The sequence below is a fragment of the Manacus candei genome, unplaced genomic scaffold (assembly GCF_025592945.1).
Source record: "Manacus candei isolate 608988 ecotype Guabito, Panama unplaced genomic scaffold, ASM2559294v1 h1tg000049l, whole genome shotgun sequence".
NCBI classification, from domain to species: domain Eukaryota; kingdom Metazoa; phylum Chordata; class Aves; order Passeriformes; family Pipridae; genus Manacus; species Manacus candei.
The window spans coordinates 19,291,693-19,313,967 of record NW_026138097.1 but is presented as its reverse complement, the minus strand read 5'-3'; the positions used below and the strand labels follow the sequence as shown (position 1 = coordinate 19,313,967).

The 22,275-nt window shown below is 44.7% G+C and overlaps 1 protein-coding gene across 10 annotated transcripts in view; it reads left to right on the top strand.

Moving 5' to 3' along the window:
• The first annotated feature begins 3,857 nt into the window (after positions 1-3,857).
• Positions 3,858-22,275, top strand: part of ZCCHC2 (zinc finger CCHC-type containing 2) — a 42,525-nt gene continuing 24,107 nt past the window's right edge. For 5 of the 10 annotated variants that reach the window (XM_051799368.1, XM_051799367.1, XM_051799362.1 and 2 more), the window contains exons 1-3: positions 3,860-5,223; positions 18,270-18,381; positions 21,648-21,724. In XM_051799368.1, the coding sequence (XP_051655328.1) occupies positions 4,291-5,223; positions 18,270-18,381; positions 21,648-21,724 (1,122 nt within the window). In that variant the 5' untranslated portion in view covers positions 3,860-4,290. Of the gene's footprint in view, positions 5,224-18,269; positions 18,382-21,647; positions 21,725-22,275 lie in introns of all 10 variants that reach the window. The other 5 variants (XM_051799360.1, XM_051799359.1, XM_051799366.1 and 2 more) reach the window with 3 other exon arrangements.

Sequence of the window (22,275 nt, the reverse complement as noted above, 5' to 3'; positions counted from 1 at the left end):
CACCTTAGGAGTTTGGCTGAAAGACCTGACAATAGCCCATAGAACTGACTGTGGATTAAACACATCTGCAAACTTTGTATTAAAAAGTAGTTGATCTTCCTACAGTCTGGGAAACAAGAAGAAAGGGAATAAAGGAGAAAAGGAGGATAGAAAGATTTCTTTCCCTATTTATGTATCTTCTACCCTGTAGGACGGGAATCCATGCAGAGATCCTCACTGAGCATTTGTTACAGCTTTTTTTTTTTTTTTAAGTGAATACACTTATTGGCAAAGACAGTACCCAGGGAACAGTATCAACATGAAAAAAAAATCCTGATATATTTATATGAAATATATATCTATATATCCTGCAGCATTCCTATCTGATTTTTAAGTGGGCCACAGATTAACCTCATTCCTGTTCTTACAAAACAATTTCAGCAGATCCTTAGTAGGATCAAAGGCATAAACAAAATGAGTTTCACAGACTGTGAAACTGGTTTTATGTGTTGCTGAAATTAATGCAAAATCTTCTGACCGTGTTAGTGAGAAGTCAATATTGAAAAAAACAGGATTATTAAAAAAACTAAAGAAATGTTATGTGGAATGGTGTTGAAGGTTGCTTTGTTAGTTCCTCCCTTAGCTTCAGCATTCAGTTCAGTGTCTCAGTGCTGTGTTTTTTATTTTTCTTAGTGGCTTTCCCCCTTCTAAAAGCATTGCTGGGGAAGTTTTAGGCCCGGTAAAGAAAACCCCCACAATGCCAATGACCTCTTTGGAAGAACTTAGTGAGGAACGATGTTTCACTCGAAAGACACATTGTGGCTGCCTGTACATGGTAGGGTGACACACTGGATACAGGAAACAGTCTCTCCTTGGCCTGTGTATCCCCTGGTGTTCTCCACAGCTCATGTATCCAAACAGTGATGGTCACAGCCAGGCAGAAAAGTGGAGCCAGCAGCCAGTGGCAACCAGGTTCCCAGAAGGATCTGTCAGTAAGGACAACACTTCTAGACCCGCAATGAAGCCTCAGTGCACTCAGGAGGCTCTGGGGCTTTGATAATTTGAACAGGGGTTATGCTGTACAGGTGAAAAGGCAGCAGGGGGGGAAGACTCAGAATAGCCACTATTCCTTTTGCTGCAAATCCAGTTGTGGCAACAGCGGCTCTCTTGGACACAGCTTCTTGCTCCACGTGGTACATTCCTGGCCCTTGACCTGGGATGTCAGACCAGACCCCTGATGTACTCCAACGAGAGCCACTTCCCAGAGAGGGGCTATGAGGCTCCCAAACCAGCAGTACTGTCCTGCCTGCTCCTCCGCCTGCTCTGTGTTGTGTCAGAGTTCATCTGGCTTTCAGCTCAGATAGAGATTACAGACATACTTTTCCCTCTAAGGCTCTGTACCATTGCTTACGCTAAGTCAGCATGACTGTGGGCCCAAGTCATTAAAGATCTATGCAAGCTATACATTTTTGTAAGAAACCGGGTTAAAAAATCTCCAGGGCACCTGTCCTAGGCAAGATAATTTCATAGTATTGCTGTTGTACCAGCTTGTCACTGTTTGAGCATTTCCCCACCATGTCCTCATTCCATTCACAGCCCTGAGTTTCACTTTCATTTCTCCTGGGCACTTAAGTTTCAGTTCTCTTTCCTCGCTGCCCTCTCCCTTGCTGACACCTCCCTCAGCTACTGAAATACTTGCAAGTCAGCCTGAAATTTCCTTGTCTTCTTTTTGCTTTCTCATATTATTCCTTTTCCTTTTTTTTTTTTTTTTTTTTTTCTGACTGTACATCTTTCATATGTTTTCCTCAAGTATCATAGTTTAAGCCACTAAGAAGGGGAAATCAAGAAGAGTTGAGTTAATCAGGTTCTTAACCTTATTTGTGAAACTAAGGATCAGCTTGGGAACTGTCACAAACAGGGATGGGCTCCAACTACACTCTGTACCAGGGGAACATACTTTCAACCACTACCCTCATGCGTGTGCAATTTATCTCACCTTTGTGGAATTATGAATGGACCAGCAGACCTTTTCTTTCGTCATTCCCCTCATCCCCTTCCCTCAAAACTAAATTGCTTCTGCACTCTCTGGGGTGTTATCTGTTTGGAACTATGTCATGTTTTATTTGAATCACAGATTGTTAAAGTAGGAAATGTTATTTATAACATTCGTATAATTGTAACTTTGAACTTGTAAATTCTATTCAGACTGTTGAAATACCTGCTCAAACTACTAAGCAGAAACCTCAAGCCTTGTTTCTGCACTTCCAAGATTGCAGCTTGGCACATCCCCAGAGATAGTCACGGTAATTTTTTTTTTAAAAAAACATAATGATAATATGACAAGAATTGCTGTAATTCTAAAATTACTACTTCATAATGACAATGTAAGAAAATATCATATTGGAGTGATAGCTGCTTTGACTAATGACCTGAGACGATTCACAGGTCCAGTCAGGCCCTAACAGGCAAACAGAACCAAATAAAAGAGGATAAAAAAAGTTAATGAGACTTTGTGTGACTTTTCTTTGCCTTCCTGGCCCTGGGACCACCAAAGAATGGTCCAGGATGAAAGGGTAAGACCTGACCCACTCACCACTCCACTCCTGCGACACCGTGACACCAATGAACAAGGAAAGCTGCACTCAGTCAGGTTTAAGTCCATTTTTGTCACTACAAGAGGATCAGGCAGTCATTAGGAATATGAAAACCTAACATCTGCTACCTAGAAGTTAGTCCTTTAATATTTTAGAATAAAATACGTATATTTGCTGCACATATATAAAAATGCAGGATATGGTGTAGTCTGTAGCCACCATTCAAGACCGCTCTGTGGCAAATCCGAGTGATGCATACAAGACTGTTATAATCTGCACGACATTTTCTTAACCGTTTGATAAACTCCTTCCTTGTAGCACTGTCGGCTTCTGGTCTGACAGATAAGGAGGAGTCAGATCTGGCAGTTTATTGCTGTAAGCAGTTCAGGGACGCTACTCTGTATACTTGTAATTAAAACTCGTTTATATTCTTGCTGTGCTGTTCTGCAAGCCACAGACTTGATTCTGCTTTCAAATACACTGCCTTTATGTAACTGTGCGGGAATCGAAGTGAGGAGCATTGCAACTTTCTGATTAGTCAGAGCACTGCTTAATCTTATAATCGTAGGCTCTTCATCGTCGTGAATCACAACAGCTGGGAAGAGGATGGGGGGAACAAGAGCGAAGAAAGCATGCTCTTTCCTAACAGAGTATCCCTAAACCATTTTGCTGTCCTTTATTTTTTCTGCAATATTCCGTGTATTTCCCTAGCGTAAAAAGAGCCGGGTAGAAAGCCACGATACTGTAACAATGGCCATTTTAAAAAGGAGACCTCTTACAACAGCAATAGTTTCAACTGCGTTAGAAATTAGAAAGGCCCGTAGCAGCCATGTTCCTGCCATCAGCTTTGTTCCACCACCGGCACTGCACAGCTCCGGGCCTGCTCCTGCCGGCTCTGGGCAAACCCACGTGGCTCTGCACAGCAGAGCCATCAGCCAACGCACGGCCGTACAGCAGGGAAATCTTTTACCCAGAAGACAAGGCGGCTGGCTCCTGGACTGGTCCCAGGCGAACCGCCGCGCTGTTTCCCCCGGCGGGAGCAGTGGAACTCCCGGAGCACACGCGTGGCCTCCACCCCTTCCCAGACCGGGCGCGGGGAGGGCGGGCCCCGGGCGGGGCGGGGCGGGGCGGGGCCGCGGGGGCCGCGCGCGCCGGGGGCGCGCCGCGCGCGCACAGCCCCGCGCAACGCCGCGCGTAACGCCCCGCCCCGCGAGCCCCCCCCGCCCTCCGAGCCCTCCCCACGGCGGCGGCGGCGGCGGCGGGCGCGCGCTGACGCGGGCGGCGCCGATAGGCGGAGAGGCGCGCGCGCTCCGCCCGCCCCTCTCACCCCCAACGGTATCTTGGGCCTCGGCCGGTCCTGTCGCGCCGCCCGGGGCCGCGAGCGCGCAACCGCCGGCGCCCACCGGCTCTGCGCGGGCACCGGGCAAGGGCGGGGAGAGGGGGGACCGCCGCGAGAGCGCGCTGGGCAAAGGCGGAGACGGGGAGTCGCCGCCGCCGACGCCGCGAGCGAGCCCCGCCCCGCCCGCCCGCTCCCCGCCCGCCGGGCCCGCTCTGCCGCCCCCCCCCACCCGCGCGCGCGCGCCGCTCCCGCGCCGGCCGGGCCGCATGAGCGGCATGAGCGGCTTCGCCTGAGCCTCGCGTGCCCTCCCCCCCCTCCCCGCTCCTGCTGCCGCCGGGTCCCGGCGGGCGCCGAGTCCCTCCCGTGCCGCCGCCGAGGATGCTGAAGATGAAGCTGCCCCTGAAGCAGACGAGCCACAAGGCAGCGGCGGCGGCGGAAGATGCGACGGCGGCGGGGTTGAAGGAGCCCGGCGGTGCCTTGGACTGTCACCTCCCGCTGCAGCAGCAGGTGCCCCGGGCTCGCGGGGGCGCCGCGGCGGCGGCGGGGAGGGGCTGCGGACTGGAGAGGCCGAGCCGGCTGCACGGCCTGGGGCCGGGGCCCGGGCCCGGCCCGCCGCCCCCCCCCGCCGCGCTCGGCGCTCCGGGCGGCGGCGGTCCCGGCTCGGCGGCCGCCCGCACCGACAAGGAGACGGTGTACGAATGGTTCGGGCTGGTACTGGGTTCGGCGCAGCGCCTTGAGTTCATGGTGGGGCTGCTGGACCTGTGCAACCCGCTGGAGCTGCGGTTCCTGGGCTCCTGCCTGGAGGACCTGGCCCGCAAGGACTACCACTGCCTCCGCGACTCGGAGGCCAAGGCCAACGGGCTCAGCGACCCCGGGCAGCTCGGAGACTTCCGCGACCCCGCCGTGCGCTCCAAGCTCATCGTGTACCTGGCCCTGCTGGGCTCCGAGAACCGCGAGGCCGCCGGCCGCCTGCACCGCCTCCTGCCCCAGGTGGACTCCATCCTGCAGAGCTGCCCGGCGGCGCGGCGGGCCCCGGCCGAGGAGGACGAGGAAGAGGATGAGGAGGAGGAGGGGGACGTGGTGGTGGTGATGGACGGAGCGGCGGAGAACGGGCAGGCCGGGCTGCCCGCCGCCCAGGGCCTGGGCTGCGGCGCGCAGGAGGAGCTGCTCCTGCTCTTCACCATGGCCTCGCTGCACCCGGCCTTCTCCTTCCACCAGCGGGTCACCCTGCGGGAGCACCTGGAGCGGCTGCGGACGGCCCTGTGCAGGGACCAGGAGGAGGAGGAGGGGTTCGGCCGCCACCCAGCCCAGGTAACGCCGCGTCCTGCTCCCTTCCTGCTGCGCCATCTCAGCGGGCGGTTTCCTTCTTCCATCGCTCCCTTTCGTTTTCCTAGGAGCTGGAGGCGGCCGCTTGCTTTTCCCCGAAGCCCCCACAGTGGGACGTGGCCCCTCCCGTCCTCCCCCACCCAGCAGTGTCTGCCCCGGCCGCCTTCACAACCTGCTGCGGAGCGTCTACTACGAATTTCTTGTTAGGGAGGGAGGGCTGATTTTTCTAGCCTGCTGTGCTTTCGGAAGCACTGCTCTTTTTCTGGAACCCTGCCGTGCTGGAGTGTATCGTGCACAGTCCTGAACTGGCTGCCTCATGTGCAGTAGGCCACTGTATGCATGAGTACCAGCAACAGCTTGACTAAACTTGTAAAAATAGAAATAATAATGCTAGACTGAGACCAGATTGCCTGCGAGAGTGTTCTCTAGGGGCTTAAAACCAATAGAACACGTTGAAATAATTTTTATATGGAACCTGCTCCCCTGCCCCCTCTCAAAATGAGACACAGGCCTAAACTTGGCAAGCATCAGGGCAGCAGTCGGGTCACCAGCTCTGAGGCTCGTTTTCTGAAAAGCCATGCTCGGTGAGGTGGCTGATGACATTTGGGATGGGGTGGTAATGATTCTACTAAAGCAACAAATTAAAATGTCACAACTGGAGCTTCTGTTCAGAGGAAAACTGATTTTTTTGGTGGTTGTCAGGAAACAGCAAAGCACATCTTGAAAGCAGATGTGCCACTTGTTGCTAGGAGGTGGCTGTCATCAAGAATAAGGAGTTGTAGTGAGTGACACTGAAGCATTCTCTTGTGCAGTAGCTCTGTTTAAGTGGAGGTTTTCCCCCCGTGCCATCCACTGCTGCCCTCTTGACAAGTGTTGTCTTTAAAATCTGCCCCGTATTTATGCAGCCAAACCATCTTCTTGGAGCTCTGCAGTTTTTGGTCTATAGATGGCCTCTCATGCAAAGGGGAAGAAAGGGCTGGAAGATAGGTGTTTATAGCACTGTTCCACTGAACACATCAAGTATTTATAAGGTACTTGACAGGAAAGGGTTCAAAGCAGTAAGGGTTGGGATTTTTGGATTTTTTTTTTCTAAGTTTGCTTGTAGTGCAATCCATTTCAGCCACTTGTAGAAAACTGGTTTACATTGCCTGCCATATAAAAGGCATGGCTCCTTCTTCTGTTTGCTGAAGATGGGATGTGCTCTTGAGGAGTACTCAGAGGAGACAGGGATGAATTTCTAAGCCTTCAGGCATATTAAGTAAATGCTTGTATCATTTAAAGGTCAAAGCACATTTGGCAGGTCATAAACTAATGGGTAGATGTTACAGCACTGAAATCATAGCATCAGTCCAAAAAGTGTTTATTTTGGCTCACTGGCCTGCATCGAGTCTAGCTCTATCCCAAAATTAGTCCCAAAAGTCCATCTTTCCAGGGCGAAGATCGAACTTCAGGAAGTGGTTAAACTGGACACTGTTCTTTCTGGGTTTAAAGTGCAGTTAACCGGAAACATACTTCCTGCCTGAAACTGGCACAGCAGTTGTAGCTCCTCAGCATGTCCCACCAAATGCAGTTAGGAGATCAGGCACCCGACAGCTACTGGAATTGAAGTCAGTTTCGTGCAGCATTCTGGCTGCGGTGTAAAAGCAGCCTTCCAGGTTGTGGTTTGCTCAGGGAACACTTAAGAGACTCGAGTCAGCTTGGCTGAACATGCACATCACATACTCTAGTCTACACAGGAGTGAAATGGCATCTCTTCTATAGGCTTCCGTCCCCTCCCCCCCTCCCCTTTCTTAATGGCTAATTGTAAATACAGCAGTCTCTCTGGGAAGTAACGACTGGCAGGGAACAGAAGGATCAGCGGGTTTCTGCTGAGTATTTTTGGTTCACATCCACGGGAATGGTGGGACCCCTACAGATAGGACACTGGAGGAAATGGAGTCGGTAGCAGGGTTTTAAAGACTCCCCTGGCAAAATGCTACTGTACTGTTGAATTGGACTTGATTTAAAATTCTGTCGGATGTCCACAGGCCTTTTATCCTCCTCACATCTCTGAAATTTGAGTGCCTTCAGGGCTCTGCGTTTGTGAACCTGAAGGGTTCAGAAAGACCTCTCCGAATATTTATTCGGCTGAGCTCCCGGTCTGGGAATAACCCGCTCTGTGCCGGGCAGCCCAAGCAGCTCTGCTTCCCGGGAGCCCGCGAGGTGGTCGCGGTGCTCCCCGGGCCAGCCCGCGGCCGCACGGGAAGGGCCGGGGCAGGCGGGTCCTGTCGCGGTGGGAGGCGGGCTTGGACTGTCTCCACGGGGACTGCCGGGCGTGGGGAGAGCGGACACGGCGCCCCAACCCACCGAACACCGTCACGGGCCGGAGAACGGCGGGGGGAAGGGGGTGACCCCGCTCTTTGTTTGCGGGCAGGACGGGTGGGTCATGAAGGGCACAGCCCTGCTGCCTCGCGGTGCCGGTGGGGGGCGGAGGATCCTCTCCTCAGCCCCCTTCCCGGGCAGGGATGCGAGGACGGATGGCCGACGCCGCTTCCCTTCCCGCCCCCGTCCAACATGGCGGCGGCGGCGCTCCCGGTCACGTGCCCCGGGGCGGCTCCCGGCTCGTCCCTCTGGGAAGGGGCGGTGCCTTCGTTGCATAATGGAGGGGGGTCAGGGGTTGTGCTGCCCTCCCACCCCAGCCTGCAGACTTGCTCCCGAAGCGTTGGGAAGGGCTGTCCCGAGAGGGGCTGTGGTGTGCCCGGTTTATCGAGCAGATAAGCGCAAGGGCTGTTTCGTGCCGAGAGGCTGCGAGCTCAGCGCTGGTGTTCCCTTGCTGAGCGCTCCCGGGCGTTCTCAGCTCCCGGCTCCTGGCGGGTCTGAAGGCGATCGCAGAGCTGTTCTCATGGGACGTGAAATAATAATAACGTGTTCCTGTGGCTGACAACAGTTATGTGAAATCAGCCTGCAGAGCTGATGGAGTTCAGACCTGGAGCTGAACCAGGTGCTTTGTCAGTTCTGGATTCGGAATTCCTTAGAGCAAGGACCTTGCAATTGGACGTGGCATATCTAACAAAATGGCTCGGTTCTAGGTTTCAAGGGGATATATCATCTAGCTACAGTGAACGGCAAGGCTTGAGAGGTTCACCTACAAAGAATTTTTGGGGGATTTACTAGAACATAAAGCAGTTTTCTTTCTCCCGTTGTTGGGATTATGTTTTCTGAATATGCCTGTGCTGTCTGATAAGATTGAGCTCACATTAAAGTTGCTTTATGACAAAGGGTTAATGGAGTTGTTGGTGTTTTTGGTGTCTTAATTTTAACAATCCTTTAAGAATTTAAAGTTTCTTAGTAGTACATTTTAACAAATTTAGCTCCAAGTGGCTGAGGAATTAAAAGTTGTAGATGATAAGGACTGTGAGTGGCAGGTCTGGGTGGGATGGGCAGAGCTAGGATTGTCTTACAAGTGCATAAATTTTGTTTCTTTATGAAAGTGTTCTGAAAGAAGGCTTTTGGCTTTTTACACTTCAGGTAGAAACAAGATTTTCAGATTTTTAATTTAGAGTGTAGTTTATAGTAACACCTTTTGAAAAAAAGTCATTGGAACATTAGGCTGTGCAGAATATGAGCTTTGAATCTAAAGTTGAAATATAAGAATAAATTAGAAGCATTCACATCTGTGGTCATAAAACAAGCATTAATGTGCAAAGATTTTGCTGATACCACTGTATGTTGGTTTAAGTAACAGAGCACATAGCTTAACTCATGTGTTGATTATTCTTGTTTAATAAGTGCATTATTATCAAAGCTGTTTGATTTTATTGCTTATCTTGGTCCATCCCTTCCAAGATCTGAGATCAAAATGCTGAAATACTGAAGGAGCTCTGAATATCTGCTCACATAATAAGTGTGACTTGTTTTAGACACTGGAACATTTAATCAGGCATACTTGACAGTAATAGAACCAAGGTTCTGTTGAAATAAGCAATCTCCTGGAGATAATGGTTTGCTGAATAGCATTGTAATTAGCTGGCTGGAGGATTCTTTACAGAAAAAAAATCTCAACTTACAAACAAAGGGAAAGTTCCTATTTACAGAGTATTTTTCTTAGTACTCTTCTATTTATAGGGTATTTTCTCTGCAAATTAGAAGAGTGCGTTTATAATTGATCTTCAGTCACTTGCAGAAGTACCACAAGGTAGTAGAATTTAATTTTGGAATCTAAGAGCTCTGTCTGGGAAGAAAAATACTGGCAATCTCATTTTGAAGCTACGGTGCACTGTTTTTAGTGTCGTAGAGCTGAGTATAAGGAGAAGTGTCTTCAGAGTCTGGTTTAAATAAGAGACATAAAGGTGAAAAATGTGATTTTATCTTGGCAAAGACCTTTTAAGTGGTGTTCCGCTTCAGGAAAATACAAATGTTTTACAAGTTTTGTGTATTGACATAAAAAGTATTCCAGCTCCCTCACTGAACCGAGTTGCCCTGTCTCTGAACAGGAATTTCTCTGGCTCCAAAGAGGACTTAAAGATTTCCAGAAACATTACTGGAAGTTCTCTGGAAAGGAAGTCATAACTAGATAAAAGACAATGCCTGAAATGAAAGACTTCTGTTTACATGTGTGTGCTAATGCTCCAGGAAATTGCAGAATAAAAACTTTGACTGCTTTGAGTTGTTTTAGTGATTTAATTCTAAATATGAGGTGTTAGGGCAAATTTGTAGCCTTTCCCAGTCACTTTACACCAGGATTTATCAGCCTCTTGTTGTTCCCCCTGTTTTCAGTTTCTTCTCCAACATAGTAAATGAGTACGGAGGGTGTTGAAAACATACCCATGACTTCCTAATGCTTGTATTTAGGTTGCTTGTAGTTATGCTGTGGTCTGTTTTTCAGTGTTGCCCAGTGTTGACTTATTTGTAGGTAGTAGGATCTTACTGGGCTTGGAGTACTGAGGACTCCCAGCATTTTATGAAGAACTGCAGAAAAGTATGCCTAAAGCAGCAATAAGATGGTTGTGTCTGTGAAACTTCTGAAGTCTGTAGGATTCTGTCAGCTTAAATCTGTCACCTCGTTTACTTGCTAGTGTCAGTGTCTACCCATAACTGCCCTAGAAAACACTACAGCTAGTTCTTCGTTAACTGTAATTAATACAAAATGTCTATTTTTCCTCCAAGATTTGATGAATTTCTGTAGTATCCTCCAAGTCTAAGGGTTTATACTTCTAGAGATCAAAGCTTGCAGGGGACATTCTGAGAGATCCGGCTGGAAACTGCATTCCTTTGTGTGTTTCTTGCATTTCCTCAACCTCTTAATCTTGTCCTTTTTGGGAGAAAAATGTAAAAATACTTTTAGTAGTTAAAGAAGATTTAGTACCTTGGGAAGTGTCTTAAGAGTGAGATAACAAGAAGACAGAGTTTTTCTGATGTTCATAGCTGCCATAGAATACTTTTAAACTATGCTGGAGTTCAAGGATTGGACAAAATGACATTACCCTCTAATGGTAGTAAACCTAGAGGTTTACTGAAGGCACAGTCTCTTCTCAGAACTGACTGTACTTCAGTGAACCACTCTTAAGGGGCAAATTTTTTTTCAGTATTTCTGTCACTCTACACTGTTATGAGAATAATTTTTTGTATTAGTCTAAACTGCTACACTCAAGTAATTTTGTTACTCTTACAATAGTAAGAGTACTGAAGTTACACAGCTGTTGGATGAGCAGCCACCTGGTGATACAGTAACACCTGAATTGGTGCATTGCTGGCTATAGCTTCAAGTTCTCTATTTTGTCATGGGCTAGCTAGGTTGGACTGAAACTGTGGTTTAGGTCCTGTTAAAAGTTCAGATGCAGGTGAGAGAACAAGAACGCACTTCGTTTCTATCAAACGAGGTATGCTATTCCCCTAGTGCTGTAAATCACTGGTGTAGCTGGCATGCCTAGAACTTCAAATGTAATTACCACAGGCCTTGAGAGCTGAAGTTGTTAGTGCTGCCTAAGAGATTGGTATGCCCCTTGTCTCAAAATTGTTATGATTTCATAGTGGTACAAGTTTGTCAGTATGTGATTGCTGAAGCTGTCACATGATGTACTTTTCTCCCCTGAATCAGCTGATGTTTTGTCAGAAGGTTTCTGTCTACATTGTAGCATTTTGTTGCTGCCTCTTACAGGTGAGTTCTTAAAATAGTTTCACTAAACAAATGTACCTTAAAGTACACTTAGACACCTGCATGTACTCTCTATGCAGTCCAGCTTACTAGATATGAGTTAATAGGGCTGTTGCACATAATCCATTTGAAGCATATGTTCAGCCAGTCAGGCTTTTATTGTGCATATGATGGGATTTTTTTGTCTGGGGACAAAGGGACTGAGGTTGGCTGAGACTTCTGGAGTTTGTCTTGTGCATCACCTGCCCCTGCTTAAGCAGGGCCACCTACAGCTGGTTCCCTAGGACCATGTTCAAATGACCTTTGAGTATCTTTATGGATTTAGGCTCCACAACCTCTCTAGGCAACCTGTGCTCAGTCACCTTCACACTGAAAAAGTGTTTCCAGATCTTCAGAGGGAATCTCCTGTGTTTCAATTTCTGTTCATTGCCTCTGCTCCTGTCACTGGTCACCACTGAAAAGAGCCTGGCTCCATCCTCTTTGCATCCTCCTTTAAGATATGTGTGTGTATATGTATATATATATGTATGCACATTTTTATGTATATAGGTCTTTCTCTGCAAAGCTGCTTTATAGTTGGTTAGGTCCCAGCTTGTGTGGTGCCTGTAGATGTTCCTCCCCAGGTGCAGGATTTTGCACTTCCCCAAGTTGAACTTCCTGAGGTTCCTGTCAGCCCATTTCTCCAGCCGTGGTTCTATGTGGAATAAAGGTTCTATGTGTTCTAGAGGTTGATTCTGCATGTAGAAAGATAAGTTAACAAGGAAGCATCTAAGTTGTTGGTTGGTTGTGGCCACAAGAGAGATAATTTGGTAAATCTTTGTGATCTTAGATCTTGAGGCTGATTCTGCTCGTAGTCTTTGCAGAGCTCTCTGCATCTCAAGTCAGTAGGACAGTGCTACTGTGTAGTTCAAAGCTTGCAAACTGAAGCCTGGCTTAGCAGTTGGGCAATTGTCTGCAGTCGTGATCTTGGTTTTGCCCAGCAACTTGTCCAAGACCATACTGGATCTTTTTGCATGGGGGATGATCTGTTGTGTCAACAGTGGTCAGCATGAAGCATTGCTGCCCTGTATGTTTGCATTTGTGAATATTAAATGCGTGTGCTGGGTTTCCATTTAAGATGGCATGAATCTCAGTTCTATCCCTGTATCCAAGCCACAGTGGGAATTAGGTGATGGGGTGCAGACACAGTTGCTCACTGTGTTGAGTAAGACTTCATCTCTGCTGCTGTTGTCAGCAAGAGAGGGTTTAGCAGCACACAGGTACATGTGCAGCTCACCCAATTGTTGCTTCTGGAGACGTGATGTTCAGCCTTTGTGCTACCATAGCTACATAGCGATGTATCTGTGTGTCACTGCAGTGAAGCAATAAGGGTAGTAGCTTGGAAGGATTGTTTTAAGCAAATTGTGGTTTTGGTCTTGTAACTGGTACCACATCTCTTAATGATTATTCTGACATCACTCAAAATTCTTGAAGGTACAGATGCTGTAGTTGATAACTTACAATCATGAGTTAGACCTTGATTTTTTCCATGATGCTTTCTTTCATCTGGTTTTGTTTGTCAGTTCCCACTTGCACATGAATGAACAAGCTGTGCCAGCTTACATCTGCACAATCTGCAAGTGCTGTCCCTAATAGCACATTTACTGTAGTCTTGCAGAAAAATAATCTTTCATATTTGGGCATATAGAACTAATCAAGCTGTCCAGCTGCTGCAAGCAGATTTACCTTGTTAGTGTTCATCAGAGCTGATGAATGAATAGTTCTTTTATGAAAGTACAATGCAAACATCTGAAGACTTATGTGCATCAGTCACTTGCTCATGATGATTAGTAGGCTATCCAGTGACAGATTTCATTGCATATTGCCAAACCAGTGCCAACATGACGTTTTTTGATCAGCCAAATACCTTGATAAAAGGCAGAGTTTGGACATCGGTCATGTGTAGGCTGGCTGAGATCTGCTCAGCTCATATGACATTAGGGCAACATCCTTCTCAGCAGGATCTCCACTTTAGACATATGATTCTTTTGTTACGGACAAGCACCCCTGGACCTCGAGACACAAACACTCTTGAACTTTAGGAGAGCAGACTGTGGCTTCTTCTTCATAAGTCTGGTTGGTAGAGTACCGCGGAATAAAGCCCTGGAGGGAAGAGGGACCCCAGAACACTGATTGATATTAAAGGATCACCTCCTCCAAGCTCAGAAGCGATGCATCCCAATGAATGAGGAAGTCAGGCAAAAACACTAGGAAGCCTGTGTGGAAGAACAAGGAGCTCCTGGACAAGCTCAAATGTGAAAAGGAAGCCTATAAAGAGTGGAAGCAGGGATAGGTACCCTGAGAGAAATACAAACTGTCTGAGCAGCCAGCGTTCATGTTAGGAAAGCTAAAGCCCTGATAGAACTAAATCTGGCCAGGGATATCAATGGCAACAAGAAAAGCTTCTGTAGGTTTGTTGGTGATAGAAAGAAGACTTGGAAAATTGTGAACCCTCTCCAAAAGTAAATGGGGGATATGATTTCCTGGGATATGGAGAAGGTCAAGGTACTCAGTAACTTCTTTTGTCTTGGTCTTCACCATCACGTTCTCCAGCCCACACCATTGAAGTGGCAGAAGGCAAAGTCAGGGACTGGGAGAATGAAGAACCACCAGCTGTAGGAGAACAGGTTCAGCACCATGTAAGGAACATGATGGTGCTCAAATCAATGGGACCGGATAAGATTCATCCACGGGTCCTGTGGCAACTAACAGTTGAAGTGTCTAGGCCACTATCCATCCTATTTCAGAAGTCATGGCAGTGTGATGAAGTTTTCACTGACTGGAAAAGGGGAAACATAACCCCCTTTTTTAAGAAGGGAAATAAGGAAGACCTGGGGAACTAGAGGCTGGTCAATCTCACCTCTGTGCCTGGATCATGAAACAGATCCTCCTTAAGGCACATGGAAAATGAAGAGGTGTTTGGTGACAGCATGACTTTGCTAAGAGCAAATCGTGTCTGACAATTTGATGGCCTTCTGCGATGGGGTTACAGCGCTGGTGGATAAGGGAAGAGCAACTGACATCATCTACCTGGATTTGTGCAAAGCATTTGATACTGTCCCATGCAATATTCTTGTCTCTAAACTGGAGATGGACATTTGGTGGATAGGAATTGGCTGGATGGTTGCACTCAAAGAGCTGTTTTCAACAGCTCACTGGTCCAAGTGGAGACCAGTGATGAGTGGTGTTCCACAGGGGTTGGTATTGGGACTGGCACTGTTTTACATCTTTGTTGGTGACACAGACAGTGGGATTGAGTGCACCTTCGGCAAGTCTGCCAATGATGCCAAGTTGTGTGGTGCAGTTGACACACTGGAGAGAAGGGATGGCATTCACAGGGACCTTGACAGGCTTGAGAGGTGGGCCTGTGCAAATCTCAGGAAGTTCAATAAGGCCAAGTGCAAGGTTCTGCTGGTGGGCTGGGGCAATCCCAAGCACAAATACAAGCAGGATAGAGAATGGATTGAGAGCAGCCCTGAGGAGAAGGACTTGAGGGCGTTGTTTGAGGAGAAGCTCAATGTGACCTGGCAACATGTGCTTCCAGCTCAGAAATCCAACTGCATCCTAGATATTAGGAAGAAATTCTTTACTGTGAGGGTGGTGAAGCACCTGGACAGGTTTCCTAGAGAAGTTGTGGATGCCGTCTCCCTGGAAGTGTTCAAGCCCAGATTGGATAAGGCTGTTAGCAACCTCGTCTAGTGGAAGGTGTCCCTGCCCATGGCAGGGGGGGTTGGAACTAGATGAGCTTTAACGTCCTTTCCAACCCAAAACATTCTATGATGCAGTCCTCAGAAACATCTCAAGTGATAAGACTGGTTTTTTAATATGGTACTTGCTTTCAACCATATGAGGAAAGATTTGTTTGATACAAAACTCTGGTCTAGATGGTAAAAGCAGACAATTTTTAGAACACTCTCTCAGCTCATTTCACTTTCAAAGAAAAATGTAGTTAATTCTTCAGTCCGTCACAAGGACCTGTGTGATTATCAAATGCATTATCTGGCATCTGGTTTGAGGCCACCCACATTTCTCGCTTCACTATATTTTAATCATTAGCAACAGCACCGTGAGCCACAGTAAATCCTTGCATGTGAAAGCCTTACAGTGACATAACCTTATGCAAGAGTTAACCTTACGCTTGGCATGTGTGGTGCGAATACAGAATATACAGTTTTATTCATTGACAGGAAATGACTGGCACAGTTAGTGCCATCCAGAATCACCTTCCTCAGCAGTATACTGGGTTTTAAAGGACTCGTGTTTGTGGTGTGATTGGCACCAGATAGCAACACACAATGTCAGTCTTAATATTCATTGGCCCTTGAGACTGGCTAGACTTTCCAGTCACTTGAGTGCTGGAGTTGTCTGCTCTGACAGTGCCGCTTGTATTTTAGGTACCTGTGAGTGTTTGATATAGGACTGTCACAGTAGGTACCAGCAAAAGTGAAGAGTTGTAGTGCAGCTTAAGACAGGATCTGGAGCTGCACAGGAACAGCCCTTGCAGGCTGTGAGGTAACGCAGTGACCACCCTGGATTTCCCTGCTGTTTACCTCCTGTACTGCACTGGGTGTTGTGAAAGCCAGCGGTCACAAAATAAACACAGTGCATATTACTGCTTTAACTTTCTAGGCAAAGAATTCAAGTGAATAAATTACGAGGGTTTTTTATAGTTATGATTTTATAACCATCAGTATCAGGACTTGCTTTAAATACAGGTTTGAACCGTGTAATATTTTGCAGTTTAGAGGTGGCCCTCAAATGTGGTTGTAGCTTGCCTGTTAAAGAATGCTGCCAGGGATAGAAAAGTAACCATTCTAGAATAATTCACTGCAAAAGTACTTGAATGCTGTTACAAAGATGATGTATGTGCTATATGAGAAGCAGTTTTGTAGTATTAGGTGTAGGAGCAGCATTTAATGCTTCTTTGACATGAGCTGAACAGAATACTTCTTTGAAGTAAATCTTATTTCTACATCTCTCCTAAAAACTGCTCATGATTTCATTGACTTCTTAGCTAGCAATTATTTTTTTTAGAACAGACTGTAGCTTATTTTTTTGTTAATCACAACAAATAGTCTGACTTTAATTGCAAAAGAAGATCTGACTGTAAGATCTGACTGTAAATTTTATTGGTTTTAGATCTATTTGTGAATTTTTTATAAGGTGATTAGGTGGGATGAATGAAGCAGTGCTTTCAGCCCTTATGCTGATCATTTCAGAGGTGGAAAAAAACTTCCTAGTAAAGTAAAACATAGAACAGTTTGAAAGTCTCTGTCAGAGTTAATCCAGATGTCTGTCATCCTCTGTATGCAGTATGGACAAAAAATATTAAAGTGCTTTTGGCACAGCATGTTGCTGTAGTTTAAGACCTTATCTCTACCAGAGAATTGACATTGATCTTCACTAGAAATCTTGGTTCAGTTGTTTGATTTCCTGACAGAAATACTTTAACTCTCACACCAAAATATGTGCTAAACTTGTTAGTTTGGACATAGCCAGTTACTAGTTCTGCTTTTTATGGACAGTCTTAAATGAATCAGAGTTTTAACAGGGTAGCTTTAGTGCTCAAATGCCAACAGTTCTGTGAATAATACATGACCAGGAGTTAGCACTTAAAAAGTGCAGGTACTTTGGTTCGGTTATGTCCACTGTTGTTATAAAATGTCTTCCAAAACAGTATCAGTGTGATTTTTGAGGAGATCTGAAAGTGACTCTCCAGAGCATGCTTGTGTGTTGGTTTGTTTGGTTTTTGGTTTTGGTTTTTTTTAGTGAAATAAACTTGGAAATTTGCTAAAGCTGTTAAAATGCAATTTCATTTACATACAGCTATTTTCATTTCTTATTCCATATCTGACATTGCACACATAATTTATTAGATGTTTGTTGAGATTGTTTACTGAGTGACTGGGGACTGGTGTGAATTTTATCTTGAAGAAACAAAGCATACTTTATATTTTAAATCTGATGACTTTGAAACCTGAAATTACTGACACAGTGTAGAGCACAAGCCATACACTGGTTTAGATGAAACAGCTAAAACATCATTTACTTCCTCAGACCATCTGCAGTGCAGTCTAAAGGCACTTGCTAACCGTGCACTGCTGTTGATGTCACTGATCAAAGTTAGATTACCAGCATGCCCAGGGCAGGTTTGATGCCTGTACACTCCTGGGTCTGCATAGGTCGGATGTATTGTTAGGTGTTGCCACAGTTTGTACCCATGCTACAAATGATGTACCAGCCTAAAGCTGGTTTCATCTTACTAAATCAGCTTTACATCTGTCACGTCTGAAGAAGTTTGTTAAAGAATTGGCAAACTGGGGGGGATTCAGATGTCTTTTGCCCTCTCTGTGCTTCCTCATTCTGGTCATTCTGTTGTGACAGTCTTTAACAAACGAGGTAACTAGTCTTGGCTGATGGTTTGTCTCATCCCATTGCACAAGTCCTTGAGGAGAAGAAAACCACATATACTCTGGTACTTAATTTTAGAATCTTTTACCTCCTGTATTTAAAGAGTACTGTCTGGAGATTTATATTTTTCCTCTACCCATCTTTTATGAAGGTCTTCCAGTGGAGCAGTGTTCTTGATCCTGAATGAGAGAGAGAGAGAAAGGGAGAGAGAAAGAAGAAGAAAGAAAGAAAGTGAAAAAGAAAGAGAGAAAGAAAGAAAAAACTGAAGTGGCTAATGATGATCTTTTTGCCACTGTCAGGATTTTTGTCCTGTAGAATACCAAGTAAAGCGTGGTTTGTTGGGGTTTTTGTGGTTGGTTGGTTTTTTTTTTAATATTTGCTGTTTAGAGTCAGGCTTAATAATAGACATTCTATTAAGACTCTTCCTTTTTTTTCCTTCTCTATTTAGAATGACTTTTCTCACAGTGACTGCATGTCGAGTAATGAGACCAGTTTGCTAGAACGAACCACAGCACCTCATGATGGACTACCGATGGCTTCCCATAGACCTCAGCGGGAAGGTACGTTGTCTGCAGTTCATTTTGAGGAACACTGTAAGGGGGCTTTTTGAACACTAAAATTTGCCTGGAGTTGTAGAAATCTTGTATCTGTCTTCCTGTTCATCCGAAGGAGAAGCAATCTGCAATGATTTTAGGTATAATAGCTTCTCTGCTGCGTACCTGGTCTTTTCCTTATTATAACAAGTTGTCATTCATGTTCACTGCTAACTAATGGTGAATGAAAGCATGAAAATTGATTGCAAATTGGCTTTCCACTGAAAAAAGGGATGGGATTTGGAAGAAAACAAGAACATTTTATTTAGATTTTTTTAAGCAAAACTAAACAGGAAGATAATGTGAAACAATGGATGGATTTTACTGCTTGATTCAGTTATATTTGGTTAATAAAAAAAAAGAAAACCCACGTATTAGCAGATTTTATAGAAGTGGCAGTTTGGAGAAGTGAGAGGCTTTCATAGAAGTCAGTCTTCTGGCTCTGTTGGGGAGAATGAGAACAAGGCTTCTGAGCATAAACAACTTTAATATGCAATTGCAAGCACAATTTCTTCTCTTCGAAGAAATAAGCATTATTGAAAACAGATTTATTCTTACCCTTTATTCTCCAACAGGACTGGCCAATCACTTGTCTACTCAAAATTAGTCAACAGATAGTCTGCAGATAGTAAAGAACTGACAATATGGGAAAACAATTGCTGTTTATTTTGTCCTCATAAACATCTCTCTACTGTGGAGATTTAATTGCAGTTTGAAGACTGGCAATTTGAGAGTTTTTGATTCCTTGACGAAAAAGAAACAGAGAAAGATTATGGCAGATTACAGACAACAAACCTGTTTCAAATCCTTTTACGGAGTTTCAAGTGTTCATATTCATGAATTAGAAACACAAAGGGAGAATCTCTTTAGTAACACTCTTGAATTAAGTAACAGAAGCACAGAAAAGTTGAGTAATTTAATCTAGCAAAAAGCTTAAGTATTTATCTGCATTTGTATTATCATAGTGAGAAACCACAGTGGAGGATCAGAATAATTTTGTGATATTTGCTACCCGGTTATGTGATAGAGAGTCCCTGCTACAGAAATCTCCTTACTGGGTTTGAAATACCACTGATAGTAAAACTTATTGTCAGCTATGATGAATATGAATTTTAAAAATCTGACTTAGACTTAAAATGGAAGCAGTGTCATGTATACATGCTTGACTTAATCATCCTGAATGCATGTGTTGTATCCAGAATGGATGTGGAGATGTAACATGCCTCATTGGCTTGTATGTTCAAACATTTCTTCTTGGTCTAGCCATTTAGAATATTTAAAATGTGATTGTGGAAGCAGAATTTTAAAGCAGTCTGTTGACACTGTGGAACTGAAGCTGTGCAGGAACAACAGTGTAATTACCTGTTGTATCGCATATTACAATGAAGTGTGCAAGAACAACATAAAGAAGTTAAGGCAGTTGAAGATACTACATTGTGATATAATTTTTTTATACCTGAGCACAAATTTTTAGCCCTGAGAACATTCAATAGTTTAAAATAAGCACAGTCTCATTAGAGAAATAAAGCCTGTCTGGGAATGTTAATAGTCTTGGATTCCTAATTATGTATGCTAAATATATGCATGTAGTGAAATGCAATTTAAACCACTATTCTCAGTTCCAGTCATGGGAATCAAGTTTTTAATTAACTTATGCATATGAATTGTGGTATTAATTTTAACATTAGCCATTAAGAAATTTTACTGCACCAAAACTCACATTACATGGTGGTCCTTCTAACAGCACTTTAATCTATACCAGACAGGTAAAAATTAAGGTCACTAAACATTTGTCTTTTCATAGAACACTGATGTATGTTACTGTTTGGCATCTTTAGCTCATATCAGATTTCTTTGCTTTGTAATAATTAATCTTCATTAACTGCTAAAAATGAAATGATTGTCTAGTTCCTTAACTCCCAGATAGAGGATTACCAGTGTATACCAGCACACTCAGTATTTGTCTCTCTGCTGACAGAATTGGAAGCCGCAGCATTATCACTAGGCTTATATACTGGCTTATTGTTCCTTTAAGGAAATTGCCAATATTTAGTTCTCTTAGAAATGGCATGTTTGATGGGGATGAGACTTTAATTGTAACTTCAACAAAATTCACTAAGAAATGTTTACCTTATATTACATGGTAATATCCAAGAAGAAGCTTTGTAACGTATGCTTACAGGAGGTTTTTGGGGTTTTTTTAGATATTGTTGTTATGAGTAGTTCCCAAAAAACTACTTTAAAATAGTAGGTAAAACCTGAAAGGAAAACATTAGCTATTAACACAACCCACTTCCCTCCAAAAAATCTTGAAAGCTTTGAAAGGAAGCACTGATGGTGTAGCACAGGTGAGCTGTTTTTAAATAAAATTTTTTTACATGTAAAGATGTGTTCAGGCTTGTACTGGAATAAAATTCTATTGAATTCTTTGGCCAGCATAGCACCAAAAGTGGAAAGCTCACCTCAGCCACATAAGGGTTTTTATATGGAGTATTACCCAAACAGTGTTGTGTGCCTGCCAGAAAATCTCCAGGACCTGAAAGCCGTATGGTGCTGCTGCTTGCCAAGTCATAGCCAGAACTTGCCTATTTCTGAGTAGGCTATGGGGAGAGAATGTTAAAGCAGCAAATACTCAGAGTACCTTTCTTCCATTTCAGTTGAGTTTAATGACACTCTTTACAGTATGATTGTAGTAGCCTTATGCTTCTTCTCTTTGTTTTCTGTTTGCCAACACTCTATTTCTGTCTTATTCAGGCCTTCCCCAACTCTTTCCTTTCACCTAAGTGCCCTTCAGAAATGTAGTTATTTGGCCTTAGTTTGTTCTCATTAGTACTCGATGTTTCAGAAACGAGGGTGTAGAAGATGCTGTGTCTCGCTTTTCTCAGCGGTTGTTACTTCTTGAATAAAGTTGCAATTTGACTTTCTTTATTGTCTTTTCACTTATAGTGGTTACATTGTTGTAGTTATGTGACTTTTGGTCTAAATAAGCTCTTGGATAATGCACAGAGTCCCGTGATCTTCACTGAATAGGTTTTGGTTAGGCCAGGGAAATACTTGTGAGAACAAGGTTCTACCTGCCCTGCGGCAGTTTGTTACCATGAAACAGCTCCTGAAGAAGAGTAGGGCTGCGTGAGTCAGGAAATAGCTTACAGGCGTGTTCAGAGTGCCTGGGGAAGTAGGGAACATTTTCAGACTCTTGTTTTGGAGTGCACAATAAGGTGTTTTTCTTTCAGCTGTACACATTGAGAAGATAACCCTGAAAGGAGTACCAAGAAAAAGGGCTGACAAACATTTGGAGTACACATTCAAAGTAAGCAAATAACCTTGAATATTAAAGTAATTGTCTTCGTGATATCTATGTGCCATAAATACATACAGCTTCTTTCAAATACCAGCTGAGAAGGCAATTTTGAGATTCTTTGAATTATCCTATAATTCTTTTGATTTCTGTGTGCAAATCAGGTGTTTTATGTAATTGTGGGCATAAGGTGGGAAGGTATAAAACACCAGCCATAGCTGGGCATGGGATACCATTCCAGGAAACTTGGCTTCAGTGTGAAATTTCTAACACTAATCAGCATAAGATTTCTGACACTAGTCAGTCGTTTGCTCAAGTGGCATAGGAGCACAGTTCTTGTATCTGCAGCTGTATATATTGCTTGGAGTCATATGGTCATCATTGATCTCATTTCTGGATGTTTACCGTATGAGGATGGCTCTTGTGCTTTTTGAGAAAACTGGGAATCCGTTCATTTATTTGTTTGTTTAGGTAAAAGCAAACAAGCTGGAAAGTGGCCACAAACTGGAAGGCTTACCTCGTATTGTCTTCATGTATTGTAATAGCTAAGGGCAGCATGTGAA